This window comes from Sapajus apella, unplaced genomic scaffold, assembly GCF_009761245.1.
Source record: "Sapajus apella isolate SASKATOON/1434 unplaced genomic scaffold, GSC_monkey_1.0 scaffold30, whole genome shotgun sequence".
Classification (NCBI taxonomy): domain Eukaryota; kingdom Metazoa; phylum Chordata; class Mammalia; order Primates; family Cebidae; genus Sapajus; species Sapajus apella.
The window spans coordinates 3,668,317-3,684,211 of NW_022436970.1; the positions used below are offsets into that span (position 1 = coordinate 3,668,317).

General features: G+C 42.5%; 1 protein-coding gene across 3 annotated transcripts in view; it reads right to left on the reverse strand.

Moving 5' to 3' along the window:
• Positions 1-240: 240 nt before the first annotated feature.
• The window catches only part of ATP8B1 (ATPase phospholipid transporting 8B1), a 141,827-nt gene continuing 126,172 nt past the window's right edge, over positions 241-15,895 (reverse strand). For 2 of the 3 annotated variants that reach the window (XM_032293580.1, XM_032293579.1), the window contains exons 23-28: positions 10,787-11,010; positions 9,891-9,974; positions 8,049-8,294; positions 7,596-7,734; positions 4,118-4,248; positions 241-2,510 (exon numbers count right to left, since the gene is read on the reverse strand). In XM_032293580.1, coding sequence (XP_032149471.1) covers positions 2,286-2,510; positions 4,118-4,248; positions 7,596-7,734; positions 8,049-8,294; positions 9,891-9,974; positions 10,787-11,010 — 1,049 coding nt within the window. In that variant the 3' untranslated portion in view covers positions 241-2,285. The remainder of the gene's footprint in view (positions 2,511-4,117; positions 4,249-7,595; positions 7,735-8,048; positions 8,295-9,890; positions 9,975-10,786; positions 11,011-15,895) is intronic. The other variant, XM_032293581.1, reaches the window with a different exon arrangement.

Sequence of the window (15,895 nt, forward strand, 5' to 3'; positions counted from 1 at the left end):
ACTGTCTCTACTAAAAATACAAAAAAAAATTAGCCAAGCCCAGTGGTACATGCCTGTAATCCCAGCTACTCAGGAGGCTGAGGCAGGAGAATCACTTGAACCTCGGAGGCAGAGGTTGTGGTGAGCTGAGATCACGCCTTTGCACACCAGTCTAAGCAATAAGAGTGAAACTCCATCTCAAAAACAAAAACAAAAAAAAACAATAACAACAATGGCCAATTTAAATACTTTAGAAGATTATACTTTTCAAAGATTTTACTAAATCATTTTTTAAACAAAAATATACAAACTCAGATTTACAGAATATAGAAATAATTTATCCAAAGAAATTTGCATTTTAAAATTGTTAATATTGCACCCAACAGTATAAGTCTTTGACACATTTGCATTGTCAATCTTTCCCACAATTTGCAAAAACAGGAGAGAAATCTGAAACTAACAAAATGACACAAGCTAACTTTTCTGTAAAAAAAAACTTACAATTTTTCATTTACAAGGAAAAGTTGTAAACGTTCAGAATTTTACTTCCACAGAATAAAGAGCCATACATTCTTTTATCATACCTAGAAAACGAACTATATACACATTGTGATTACCTCATAGGAATTCAACAGGACTGATATTGTGAATATTCACAGCCCAATGATAAAAAACAGATTTACTAAAATATGGAAATTAGTGTGTGAAAGACACAGAATGAGAAAAACGTCTGGAAAAAAATTGATTTTACCACTTTGAGGAGTTTCCACAGTTGCCTAAAGTTATCTTCAAATGTAAAAGGACACACCATTCCCCAGTCTTAGGAACGTAGCTACCAATAGCCTTTTCTCTCAAGACACAAGTGAAAAAGAGTGAGGTCTCTCTGTTCAAGTCCCTTATAAAACACTTTACATATAGGCAGGCACAAAACTTTGCTTTTGAAAAGAAAGCTTTGCAAAATAGTCTGCAATTTATCACTGGCATCCTCAGTTTTTAAAATCCCCTTTTTAAGCCCATAAATATTTAGATGCTTTAAAAAACGAGAGTAGGGAATCAAATCATTTGGTACTGTGGGAAGCTGCTGAAATAATATTTGATAGTGAAAGTATGTAATGTGCTGCTTCACCTAGTGGTGAACCAAAAACAAACTGAAACTTTATATTTACGGAATCTGAAGTTATTTCCTTGATTAAATAGAATTATTACACTATTATGAGGAGAACATGAAACCAGGCAGTCTACTATCAACTTTGAAAAAGTGATTGAACCACTTAGCTTCCAGATGGTGAACACTGATAAGTCTTTTGTCATTACTACTATAAATGGAAAAATCTGTTAGTGAGGTGGCCTATGGGTGGGGCAGGAAGGAGTCTCTGGGAAAATATGCTGAAGATCACAGAAAGGAAAATGTAAGTTTATAACACAATACCACTTGAACTGAAATATGACATGCTTTGTAATTCTGTTGCCCTAGATTGAGACTGATTAAAATGTTCCCTTTGAACCATAATGTACATAACCATTTGAATAATGGGACTTTTATTATTATTTAAACAATTTTTTTTGTTTTTGAGAAGGAGTCTTGCGCTGTTGCCCAGGCTGGAGGGCAGTGGCACAATCTTGGCTCACTGCAACCTCCGCCTCCTGGGCTCAAGCGATCTCCGGCTCATTTTTGTATTTTTAGTAGAGACAGGGTTTCATCATGTTGGCCAGGCTGGTCTGGAACTTGTGACTTCAAGTGGTCCGCCTGCCTTGACCTCCCAAAGTGCTAGGATGACAGGCAGAAGCTACTGTACCCAGCCTATTTAAAAAAAATTTTTAAGACAGAGTCTTACTCTCGCCCAGGCTAGGGTGCAGTGGTGCAATCTTGGCTCACTGCAACCTCCACCTCCACCTCCCAGGTTCAAACGAGTCTCCAGCCTCAGCCTTTCAAGTAGGTGGGATTATGGGTGCCCGCCACCAAGCCCGGCTAATTTTTCAAGTTTTGGTAGAGAAAGGATGTCACCATGTTGGCTGGGCTGGTCTCGAACTCCTGACCTCAGGTGATCTGTGCTCCTTGGCCTCCCAGAGTGCTGGGATTACAGGTGTGAGGCATGCCCTGCCAAATAATAGGACTTTTAAAGTCCTATTGCTTGGCTCTGCTAATGTTTAATAGCCCAACCCAAGGAGTTTGTTATAAAGGTTATTTATTGTCTTCAATATCTTTGTGACGACTGCAATCCACACACACAAAAAGTCCTGAGAGTCTTTCATAAAAAAATAGACGTGCTCTGTGCGGCCGCATCCCGGCCTGGGGTGGGGGGGGATCAGCTGTCCCCGGTGCGCCTGTACTCTGCAGTGCCATCGGCCACGATGGCATCAAGGGGCGAGCGCTTCTTGCGGATGCTGCGCCCAGAGGAGATGAGGTCCGCGTAGCCCCGCTGGTGCGAGAAGGCATAGGCTGAGCGCCTTGACGACACGCCCCGGCGGAACACCTGCTGCCTCCGCTGCCACTGCTCCTCCGCTTTCAACCGCTTGCGATGCTTCTGGATCTGCAAGGGGGAGAGATGGGAAGGGGTGAAGACAAAGTTCATGCCAGGAAGGAGGCGTGGCCAGACGGTGGGCAGAAATGAACACTGATGAAACCCCAACACCTGCCCCATTTTGATGCAGGCAGCTCTGTCCTCACTTTATAGTTGTGTGTATCTTTTGAGATGCAGTCTCACTCTGTCACCCAGGCTGGAGTTCAGTGGTGCCATCTCGGCTCAACACAACCTCTGCCTCCTGGGTTCACGAGATCCTCCTGCCTCAGCCTCCTGAATAGCTGGGGTTACAGGCATGCACCGCCACACCAGTCTGATTTTTGAATTTTTAGTAGAGACAGAATTTCACCATGTTGGTCAGGCTGGTCCTGACCACCTGAACTCCTGACCTCAAGTGATCTGCCTGCCTCGGCCTCCCAAAGTGCTGGGATGACAGGCATGTGCCACCGTGCTTGGCTATATCTAATTATCTATAGATATATGTTGACATATAGATATGATTATATAGCTCTATATCTATACATATATCTATCTATCTGCCTACCTACCTACTTACCTACCTACCTAGAAATATATATCAAAGCTGAGGGAAGATATATCTAACTTTTCCAAGGTCACACAGCTAGAAAATGCAAAGCCAAGATTCCCACTCCCCCGAAGCTAGTGCCCTTTTCTACTTCAGACCAGATGGGTACAGTGAAAGAGAAAACTCAGTAGGGTCTCTTTCCTGGATTGTTACTGCATACTGTTGGCACTGCAAAAGAGAGCGAGGGTTGCCCCACGAGCCTCTCCTCTCTCCTTTCTAATGGAAATTGATTGCATTCAGATTGCCCCCACCAACCCCTGCTCACAGCCACATTTCTCATGGGAGTGGGCAGGCTGATTTCCCTTGCTAAGCACTAGTCAAGAATGGGCAAGTGACCTAATTTTGGCACATGAGACCTGAGGGCACTGTGCTGGGGCCCTTGGGTGAGAAGTTCCATGGCACCTAAGGAACTACAGAATAGTCTCTAGTCTCCCCTCGACACTGAAATGTCACAGTGATGCCCAGACCTGCTATGGCCATCTTCCAGCATCCAGATGAAACTAATAGTAAATGTTCCAAGGGGAGAGAGAGAAAGAACCTGCCCAGTCCTTTTTTGACAACATTAAACTGCTGATTGAACTGAGTTCGAAGCCTGCTAATGATGATGCACTACTTAGAGAACTTTTGAGTCACACCTTTCTGTTCCTTGTAGCTCAAAGGATCCTGCTACAGAAGGTGACACTTTTCTTTAAATAAAGAAAAAAAAAAAAAAAAAACCCAATGTGATTTGTATGACTAAATGTTAACACTGTAATTGTTAAACTGAGGGAATAGATATATGGGGCTGATTATTCTATTCTCACTTTTTTTGTGTATGTTTGGTAATTTTTGTATTAAAAAGCAAGCACACTAAACTCCCAATCCCAAAAGACTTACTTGTGAGATAGAGTTAAAGAAAGAGAAGCAATCATGAAAAATCATTCTAACCAAACTTCCCATGAGCTTAGAATTTTGCAGGCAAGGTGCTGTTGGGAAATGCTTTGGTTTCTGTGAGGGACACAGAATTGGGAGAGGACTTTATTCTATATACCTTATCACTTTCTGATGGCCAAATGGTCATTGACAGGAATCGGATGGCAACGACAGGCAGTAAGCACACAGCAACAGTCAGGATGATAGTTAACCAAATGTACGGCTGTCTCAGAGCGTTCGAAGCTGTGCCTGTAAAGAACATGCAAATGAATCACTGGGGTCCTTTTATCCTAAGAACACAGTTAATATGTCGTCAGGCGTGGTGGCTCATGCCTGTAATCCTAGCACTCTGGGAGGCCGAGGCGGGTGGATTGCCAGAGCTCAGGAGTTCAAGACCAGCCTGGGCAACATAGTGAAACCCTGTCTCTACTTAAATACAAAAAATTAGGCCAGGCACAGAGGCTCAAGCCTGTAATCCCAGCACTTTGGGAGGCCAGGGCGGGAGAATCACCTCAGGTTGGGAGTTGAAGACCAGCCTGACCAATATGGGGAAACCCTGTCTCTACTAAAAATACAAAATTAGCTGGGTGTGGTGGCACATGCCTATAATCCCAGTTACTCGGGAGGCTGAGGCAGGAGAATCTCTTGAACCTGGGAGGCAGAAGTTGTGGTGAGCTGAGATCGTACAATTGCACTCCAGCCTGGGCAACGAGGGTGAAACTCCATCTCAAAAAAAAAAAAAAGAAAGCTAACACTGCCAGTACCTGGTGTTTTATACAGATCATGTTGTTTAATCAGTTCTGAGAGATGTGTATTAACCCTGTGTCACATGAGATTGCGTTGTGAAGAAGTTAAAAAATTTGCCTAAGGTAACAAAACCAACTATGGCAATGACTGAATTAAAACCTCCTTCTACCTGACTAGAGCTGTGCTTTTTCACTGCAATTTGTTTTCTGAATTTTTATGTCAGATGAAGTAATAATTCTATTCAATAATAGAATCCCATAATCATAGACGCTACTCAGTTTGCAAAATCGAATGACCATCTTCTAGAGCCGCATTTCTCACCATGTTTTCTGTACTTACACTCCGTTTGTAAAAATAATGATCTTTATTTTTAAAAATGTGTTTTTTGGCCAGGCGTGGTGGCTCGAGCCTGTAATCCCAGCACTTTGGGAGGCCGAGGTGGGTGGATCACGAGGTCAAGAGATCAAGACCATCCTAGCCAAAATGGTGAAACCCCGCCTCTACTAAAAATATTTTTTTTTTTAAAAAAAAAAAAAAGCTGGATGTGATGGCATGCACTTGTAGTCCCAGCTACTCGGGAGGCTGAGGCAGGAGAATTGCTTGAACCCAGGAGGCGGAGGTTGCAGTGAGCCGAGATCGCGCCACTGCACTCCAGCCTGGCGCCTGGTGATAGAATGAGACCCTGTCTCAAAAAAAAAAAAAAAAAAAGAAATGTGTTTTTTACCCTGCTAAGTGTTTCTGGGATTAAAAAATTCCCTATGGGAATTTTTTTTTTTTTTTTTTTTTTTAGGCAGAGTCTTGCTCTGTCACCAGGCACTAGGCTGGAGTGCAGTGGCACAATCTTGGCTCACTGCAATCTCTGCCTCCTGGGTTCAAGCAGTTCTCCTGCCTCAGCCTCCTGAGTAGCTGGGACTACAGGCGCACACCACCATGCCCAGCTAATTTTTGTACTTTTTAGTAGACAGGGTTTCACCATGTTGCCCAGGATGGTCTCGATCGCTTGACCTCGTGATCCACCCGCCTCGGCCTCCCAGAGTGCTGGGATTACAGGCGTGAGCCACTCCTCCCAGCCCCCTATGGGAATATTCTAAGTAACTGGGTTACTAATATTTTAAAACACAGAGTTAGTAAAGAAAAACACAATCACAAAAAAATGAGCTCAATCCCAAGAAGGAAAGGGTTACCACAGCAACTGACTTTTACAACCCAACAACTGGTCATTAAAATCCTAATCTTTTACAGGGAAACTAGTTTATGGGGATGGTTTTTCATTGTGACTTTAAGCTCTCTATTAAAAATAATCTCATGAATTCCAGTTCATAATTATTAATATTTTCTATTTATAATATTTATGATATTTATATCAGTTCAAATTTTGTTTTCTATCAGTTATTGCCCTGCACACATATTTATTTGTTTTTTTAATTACTTTATTATTATTTTTTTTAAGAGATAGGGTCTCACACTATGTTGCCCAGGCTGGTCTTGAACTCCTAGGCTCAAGTGATTTTCCTGCCTTGGCCTCCCAAACTGCAGGGACTATAGGTGTGAGCCACTGTGCCTGGCCTGCACACATATTTCTATTTCTAATAATGTAGGTTACTTTTGAATTCTAGAATTTTATTATATTGGTGTTTCATGGTATGATTAGCTAATTTAATAATATTCTTAGGTTTTGGACTATTTCTATTTTTTCCGCTTTTTAACAATTTAGAAATGTTATGGTGGTGCCATCTGTGGAAATTAGCTTACCAAAACTTGGTGTGTTTTATTATCTTGGGGTATTTTCCTCAAGTAGAAATACCTGGCCAAAATATATAAAGAGTTTCATAATCCCATATGCATTTTCAAATAACGTTTGGAAAAATTAAAATATATTGCAGTGTTACCAGCAACACATGTATACTCACTTTTCCAAAAACCTACCAATACTAGGTTTTTGGGTCTTTTAAGAAAGGGTCTTGCTCTGCCACCCAGGCTGGGGTGGCATAACCATGGTTCACTGCAGCCTCGATCTCCCAGGCTAAAGCAATCCTTCCCACCTCAGCCTCCTGAGTAGCTGGGATCACCAGTGTGTACCACCATGCCCAGCTAATTTGTTTTCAATTTTGTAATTTTTTTTTTTTGTAGAGACAAGGTCTCCCTATGTTGCCCAGTCTTGTCTTGAACTCCTGGGCTCAAGCGATCCTCCTGTCTTGGCCTCCCAAAGTGCTGGGATTATAGGCGTGAGCCACCACGTCTGGCCCCATTATTAGGTTTTATGGGAAAGAAAGAATAGCCTTTTACCTAGCCTTTTAAGTCTTAAGTTATGTAATTCAACACACACACAGTACTCTCGTAAAGCTATTTTGTTTTCTTATCATGTTACGTCCTTTCAACCCATCATCACCATTTAATTTCCAGACAGGACATTAATTTTCACTAGTAATAATTTATACTTTATATATTTTTGTTTTGCTTTGCTTTTTTTGAGACAGGGTCTTTCTCTGTGACCCAGACTGGAGTACAGCAGTGCAACCACTACTCACTGTGGCCTCAACGTCCTGGGTCAAATGATCCTACCACTTCAGTCTCTCAAGTAGCTAGAACTACAACTGTGTGCCACCATGGCTGGCTGATTTTTTTTTTTTCAGAGATGGGGTTTTGCCATGTTGCCCAGGCTGGTCTTGAACTGCTGGGCTCAAGCAGTCCGCCTGCCTCAGCCTCCCGAAGTGCTGAGATTACAGGTGTGAGCCACTGCGCCTGGTCATTCCACCTTGTATATTTTATTACTTACCAGAAGCTATGTCAAAATCTAAACTAATGACATTTGTCCGAACATTTATTTTTGGAATTTAGAAAATACCAACCTGTAAATTGAAATGCAGATGGAAAGAGAACATGTATTCCAGCACTATGAAAGTCAAACATGATGCCAAAATAAAGTGCAATGCTTCCAAAAATTGAAAAAGCATTCACAAAAGTCCAGTAAGAAGTATCCAAGCCAATCTGTTGGGAAACCAGAGAAAAACAGAGCACTCATTTTGGGGAATTAGCAAGAAATAAAGGATCTAACAATCCTGAAAACAGAATTCAGCAATTTAGGCATGATTTGGCTTGAGTACTGGACAATCAGAAACCAAACCTTCATTGACTCAGGCAAGAAATAGAAAATATGCTTGGTATAAGAGATGAAAATAGCATTCATAGTTTGTAAGTGGTAGAGGTGAAGTGGGAGTCAGGTGGATGTGCACGCCAGCCTATATACAGAAATATAGATAGGTACCAACTGACACTGAATATGGCCCATGAAAGCCACTTACCTGGAAATTGACTGTTATTACAAGAGCAGAGGCCATGGTGACGGCAAAAGACTGGTAGTCGGAAGGTGCCTCTCCATCCTGCCCTACGGTTTGCAGATAAGCTCCAAGAGGTATGAAGAAGAGGATCATCGATGTTAGGACCCCATGCAACAAGCTTACGAAGAATCTCTTATAGTTGAATAGTAAGTCTCTTTGTCCCACTACATATAACCCAGGGAATCGGAGGCTCAGTTTGTCACTCACATCCTTAAGGAGAAAACAAAATGATGGTGTTTTATTCATCAGGTCAAAGCAGTCAGAGATATGGTATATATATATATATATATTTTTTTTTTTTTTTGAGACAGAGTTTTGCTCTTGTTGCCCAGGCTGGAGTGCAATGGTGCGATCTTGGCTCATGGTAACCTTCACCTCCTGGGTTCAAGTGATTCTGTCTAAGCCTCCTGAGTAGCTAGGATTACAGGCATGCACCACCACACCTGGCTAATTTTGTATTTTTGTTAGAGATGGGGTTTCTCCATGTTGGTCAGGCTGGTCGTGAACTCCCAACCTCAGATGATGATTCTCCCGCCTTGGCCTCCCAAAGTGCTGGGATTACAGGCATGAGCCACTGCACCCAGCTGAGATATGTTATAATTAATATCTCACAAAAAGTTGCAGCCTGCTGTTAAATTTTAAGAAGGCCAAAACTGAACAAGATAATCAACCTCTGCACACCACAAATATTGCATTAGACCACCATTATTTGATATTGCATTAGACCACCATTATTTGATATTGCATTAGACCACCATTATTTGATATTGCATTAGACCACCATTACTTAATATTTAATTCAGAGAAGAGCTAGGTGTAAGTTTATTACTTTGCTACTTATAGAAAGAAAACAAATTAGTAATGTCAAAAAAAAGTTGGGAGGCTATTTTCACCTCCTGAGTGAATACACATCGCTGCAAATCCTTTGGGAAAAAAATGTTCTCATACAAGTTGATGAGTTAATTGAAAATTATTATTTTTTCATCTTTATAGCACTTCTTTCTTTTTAAGAATTGCTATTAGATACAAATATAGATTAGCTACATAAACTTTGGAAAGGCTTTAAATTTACTTTAAAATGAGTAAGTTATTATTGTAGAGACATATTGGACTCTCAGGTGTCATTTTTTCTTTTTCTTCTTTTTTTGGAGATAGGGTCTCACTTTGTTGCTCAGCCTGGAGGACAGTGGCACAAACGACTCACTGCAGCTTCAACTTCCCAGGCTCAAGTAACCCTCCCACCTCATCCTCCTAAGTAGCTGGACTTCCCAGGTGTGCACTACCATGCCTACTAATTTTTATATATTTTGTAGAGATGGGGGGTCTCCCTATGTTGCCCGGGCTGGTCTCGAACTGCTGACCTCAAGCAATCTGCCTGCCTCAGCCTCCCAAAGTACTGGGATTACAGGCACGAACCAGCACGCCCTGTCTTCATAGTAAGGTCATACTGTCTGAAAGGAACATAACAAATATGTGTGTCAATGAATTCAACCCAGTCACAGAAATCCTCTTTTTTTTGTCTTAGAGATAGGGTCTTGTTTTGTTGCCCAGGCTAGACTTGAACACCTGGGCTCAAGTCATACTCCTGCATCAGCCTCCTGAGCAGCTGGGACTACAGAGAAATCTTCTTTCCTTATTACAAAATGAGAGGCACAGTCATGACCCTTGATGCCTGACAACAGAATTATGATAGGGTTTAATCAGAAAGAAGTAAACACCAGAAGAATGCACTGAAACATTTGTCTGTGACTTCTCTAACAAATGCCCTTCTGTCCAGAAGTATCCCCGCCAGTGCAAGGCTCCTACCTGGTCGAGCAGCCCCATGAGGAGCACAGGCAGGCTGGAGTATAGCACGTTGTAGAGGGTGATGAACCAGTCCTCGTATGCAGTCTGTGAGGGGATGACAGAGGTTCCACGTCACCAACAAAGACACATGCCAGCAGGGATAGCACACACTCATCTGCTTCTTTTTTTTTAATTTTTTGTTTGTTTGTTTTAATAGACATGGGGTCTTGCTATGTTGCCCAGGCTGGTCTCAAACTCCTGGCCTTAAACAATTTCCCCACCTCAGCCTCCCAAAGTGTTGGAATTACAGGCAAAAGTCTATGCGCCCAGCCTGTTATCACTATTTTTTTCTTTTATTTTCTTTTTTTCTGAGATGGAGCCTTGATCTGTCACCCAGGCTGGAGTGCAGTGGCACGATCAGCTTGCTGTAACCTCTGCCTCCTGGGTTCAAGTGATTTTTCTGCCTCAGCCTCCCGAGTAGCTGGGATTACAGATGCACGCCACCACATCCAGCTAATTTTTGTTGAGATGGTGTTTCACCATGTTGGCCAGGTTAGTCTCCAACTGTTGATCTCAAGTGATCCACCCTCCTCGGCCTCCCAAAGTGCTGGGATTATAGGTGTGAGCCACTGCTCCTGGCCCTGTTATCACTACTCTTAATGGCAAGGTAACATGAAAAAGTAACCGAAGATAAAGACAAAAACATACAAGCAAATCCCCTCCTAAGGCAAAGTGTTTTTACAGCACCAGAAACATTTAGAGAAGTGATGATCATACTTAATTATACCCCAACTGTAAGGAGACACAGCCCCAAAACTACAAATACAGAGAAAGAAACAAATTGGTTTATTGGAACTAGATTTTTCTTTAAGAGCTCTACTCAGTAAATAATAACGACAGCAACAACATTACATTACCTGTGCAGAGTAGCCATTGAAGAAGGAGTACCAGAAATGAACCAAAGTAAAGGCAAAGTTTTTGTAAAAGAAGTATCGTAGGAACTTGCACATCCTTATGTAAGACCACCGGCCATGCACCAGTAGTAGCCTCTGCAGATATCGGAACTGGGCAAAGGAATAATCACTCGACATGACAGCTTGCATTCCTTCTTGTCCACTTATTCCAACGCCAATGTGGGCAGCTATTGGACAGAGGGAGAAAACACTGTGGATCATAAGCCAATGGTGAGGCAAAACATCAGATAATAAAAATAGTTCCATAGCAAAACAAAAAACAAAGACAGACATTGACGGAATGATAAATACAGAAGCTCTTGCTCACCATCCCTCACCCTCAGCTCTTGAACTCAACTCAAAGTCAGAGTTACAAGTTGCTAAGCAGAGCACACAGTAGGGCCTCCATAAATATTTGGGAAAGGATCTCATGTGGGTGGTGAATTCCATTTGGATTATTTGCCCAGCTCATAACCATCCCTTCCATCCACAGCGTGAGCTCCAGGCACCTGTGTGTAAACTCTGCCCTTGCCTTTTTGGCAACAGCTTTCTCAGTCATGAGCAGATACGTAATTTATGGTAGATACTACAAACCAGCTTCCCCAATTTCATTCCACTCTTGTTCCAATTAGAGAGGTGGGAAAGGAAATGAAAACCCTGCATTTCCCAGACTCCCTTGCAGCTAGGCTCTTTATGAATTAGGTTCCACTGTTTAGATCCATTTATGACTTGGAAGCAGAAGTGAATCAGAGCCCAGCATCCCTTCCTCTTTTGGCATTTCTGCAGCAGAGCTCATATCTACTTTCCAGCTACCTGGATGTTGACAGGCAACTATAAAGGCCTCTTAATGAGAAGCTCTTTAAAGGAACCTCAAAGGTAGAAGCTATCCTGGTAAGTGTCTTAGCTTAGAACCTGCTTCTGTAGTCCATTCAGAGCTTTTGAAAGTGCCTAGTCCCCTGTATTAATCAGATCTTGCTTAAAAGTACCAACTGGGGTCTGTTTCCTTTGGTAAATCCTGGCTGACAGAAAATCCAAGCTGAGCCAGTCTCTCTCTTGATATTCTGGAATTAGAATTCAGGCATTTTGTATCTAGAATTTTAAGGTCTAAATTACTGAGGTCAGAAATAGGTATATTTCTTTTTCTTTTTTCTTTTTTCCTTTTGTGAGATGAAATTTTGCTGTCACCAGGCTGGAGTGCAATGGCACAATCTTGGCTCACTGCAACCTTCTTAGTTCAAGCAATACTTGTGCCTCAGCCTCTTGAGTAGCTGGGATTACAGGTGTGCACCACCACACCCAGATAATTTTTGTATTTTTTGTAAAGACAGGGTTTCATCATGTTGTCCAGGTCTTGAACTCCTGACCTCAGGTTATCCCCCCGCCTTGGCCTCCCAAAGTGCTGGGATTACATGCATGAGCCACTGTGCCTGGCCAAAATAAATATATTTCTTCCTGATGATTTCTAAGGGGCAGAGAAATAAATAGGGGTGGGGGAGAAGGGAGAGAATGGGGAGAGAGAAGGGAGGGAATGGGGGGAAAAGAGAGGGAAGAGAGAGGAGGGGAAGAAGGAGAACAGGAGGAGAGAGACAGATACTGGGTTCCTGGTGCAAATCTATGTCCTTGTTCCAGCATCTTCCTGAGGCTGGCTTCTTGGACAACAAGATATCTTTGTATCTTTTTAAATAAATTTCTTTTTTCTTTTACTTTAAGTTCCAGGATACCTGTGCAGAATGTGCAGGTCTGTTACATAGGAATACATGTGCCATGGTGGTTTGCTGCCCCTATTGACCCTGCCCCTATTGACTCTCATCTCCCACCCCCCTCCAAATATACTTTTTCTTAAGTTAGCTTTGGTTGTTCTCCAATACTTGCAATCAAATTTTTTTTTTTTTTGAGACAGAGTTTTGCTCTTATTACCCAGGCTGGAGTGCAATGGTGCGATCTTGGCTCACCACAACCTCTGCCTCCTGGGTTCAAGCAATTCTCCTGCCTCAGCCTCCTGAGTAGCTGGGACTACAGGCGTGCGCCACCATGCCCAGCTAATTTTTGTATTTTTAGTAGAGACGGGGTTTCACCATGTTGACCAGGATGGTCTCGATCTCTTGGCCTTGTGATCCACCCGCCTCGGTCTCCCAAAGTGCTGGGATTATAGGCATGAGCCACTGTGCCCAGCCAATCAAAAGAGTTTTAACCAAGAAACTATTAAACTTTCAAAGTCTTATTCATGGCCCTCCAAGACTTTAAGACATATTTTTTTTCTTTACAGGGGAAAAAGTTTCCAGAATGTATACAATTCAAGTCACATTGATTTATCCTTCCAATGGTCAATAAATAACACTATCAGATTAGAGAATTATTAGTTTTGTCTGGGTCTTATAAGTAATGACTGTGAAGATAGACCAGATCATTTAGAAAAGATGTATTGGAGAACACAACCTATCATTACTCAGACCCTGGCAAGTGGCTGCGACTCTGTGGCATTTCTGAACTAAAAAGAAGCTTCAAAAATCCTGCCCTAGTTACCGAACACAAGGTCTGGCAAATTCAAAACGTAACTGTAGTGACGTGTCCAAATCTGCGTTTTCAGTAACACTTTGCAGTTCTAAAAAACAGAACAAATGGCATCTAGTCTAATAGTTATGATCTCTTTTAAAACACACAAATATTTCCTATGACCAGAACGGCTGCGGGACTGCTCCTTCCTGCCAAACTGTGGCCTTCTTTTCTTTCCTGAACAAGCCACGGAGGAAAACGCTGAGATTCTCTTGGCTGTTGCAGCTGAGGGAGAGGAACCCCTACCCTGGGCCCTGGCATCCAGTCCTCAGCCTTCCCACTGAGCAGAGCAAGGACAGATGTGAAATGAACACTGTCATAGTTCCCAGGGCAACCAAAAGCACCTCAACAGATAGCACTATAAGGTGACATTGGCCTTTTTTGTAAAATGTAAGTATATGCACTTAGAGTTTCCTCTCAAATGAGGCGTTAGATGGCTCACTGGTAGGCACTCCATCATTCCTTAACAAAAGGACTATTTCCTCACTACAGCAATCATCCCTCTTGCCTTTTTTTTTTTTTTTTTGAGATGGAATCTTGCTCTGTTGCGCAGGCTGCAGTGCGGTGGTGCATGCAGTGCGCTGGCACAATCTCGGCTCACTACAACCTCCGCCTCCTGAGTTCAAGTGATTCTCCTGCCTCAGGCTCCCAAGTAGCCGGGATTACAGGCGCCTGCCACCATGCCTGACTAATTTTTGTATTTTTAGTGGAGATGGGGTTTCGTCATGTTAGCCAGGCTGGTCTTGAACTCCTGATCTCAGGTGATCTGCCTGCCTCATCCTCCCAAAGTGCAGGGATTACGGGTGTGAGCCACCATGCCCCACCTTGCCTTTATCCTTCTCATGCTTCATGTACATTCTCAGGCTCTAAGACCAAAAGAGACGACATCCACCCAGCTGGAACGAGGTATCTTCAGGTAGGATAGAGGGAGAAAGCTGCCTATGAGAGTCCTTGGATCCTTGCTAGGGGCAAAAACGTGGTGGATCATGATTCCTTCACTTCTTCCGGTCTACACTGCTAAACATGAAACCTGTTAGCAAATGCTCAGATTATTTTTGACACTTGAATTTCACTACTTTATGACCAGCAATTTCTGTGTGTGTGTGTGTGTGTGTGTGTGTGTGTGTGTCTGTGTTCTTTTTTGTTGTTGTTGGAGAAAGGATCTTGCTCTGTCACCCAGGCTGGAGTGCAGTGGCACAAACATGGCTCACTGTAGTCTCAGCCTCCCAGGCTCAAGTGATCTTCCCATCTCAGCCTCACAAGTAGCTGGGACTACATGTGTGTGGCACCACACTTAGCTAATCTTTCTGTATATTGTCCTTGATGCATTTGAAAGAAATGACAGCTTTTACAAAGTAAAGAAAGACACTAATACTACTTGTATAACTTCTAAAGAGACCCCCAAAGTTTCCTACATTTTTATCCCAAAGGAATGATGTATAACTTACATATAAAGGTACCTGGAACAAGGTGTGGTGGCTCAATCTGTAATCCCAGCACTTTGGGAGGCTGAGGCAGGCAGATTCATTGAGCCCAGGAGTTCGAGACCAGCCTGAACAACAAGGCAAATTCTCATCTCTACAAAAAATACAAAAATTAACTGGGCATGGTGGCTTATGCCTGTAGTCCCAGCCACTAGGGAGGCTGAGGTGGGAGGATTGCTTGAGCCCAGGAGGTGGAGATGAGCCAAGATCGTGCCACTGCACTCCAGCCTGGGTCACAGAGGGAGACTTTGTTTCTGAATGAATGAATGAATGAATGCACCTGGTGCTTAATAAAAATTTTAAGACAGTGTAAGAAAAGCCGCTATAAGGTTATCTATGTTGACTTTGTGCAATCCCGCTCATTATGTATGAGTGAGCTCAGAGGAACAAAATGTTTCAAGTCTAAGCCCATCATGAGTTGATAAATCTCCAAAGCAAACCCCTCCCGTCCCATTATCTAGACGGATACTTAATAACTGAATAAAAATCATGTTTGACTTGTCATTTTGGCACAGCTAATTAAGTTAAAGATACATAATGGAAAATAAACTAGAGCTGGCTGGCTACAGAGGAAAGAGATAGATCTAATTCCATGCAAGCAATACCATTCGTATGATATGAGAAGCACATGCAAAAAAATTGTGGGGATGAATTAAACCGCCAGTGACGACAGACATACGCACTGATAAAGAAGGCAAGATGACATACGTCATACAGCTGACTCCTGCTGAGGAAGATAAAGTTGGAATATTCTTAGTATACATCAAGGAGGAAGAAGAGACTAAGAAAAGAAAGAGACAGACTCATGAGTCACAAAATAGACTGAAAAGTCTAGTTATATATAATGCATTTAAGCCACCCAGCACTACAGGAACATGCAGTTACCTATGTATAGAAGGTAATACTTCAGCCCAGCAATAATAATATGACAGAGCTGGAGGTGGCAATTGGGATTATTTCCTTTTCCAATAAGAAAACTGAAACCTGAGCGTAAGGCCAAGGTGACACAGGATTTTGACAATACGATGAGGATGAA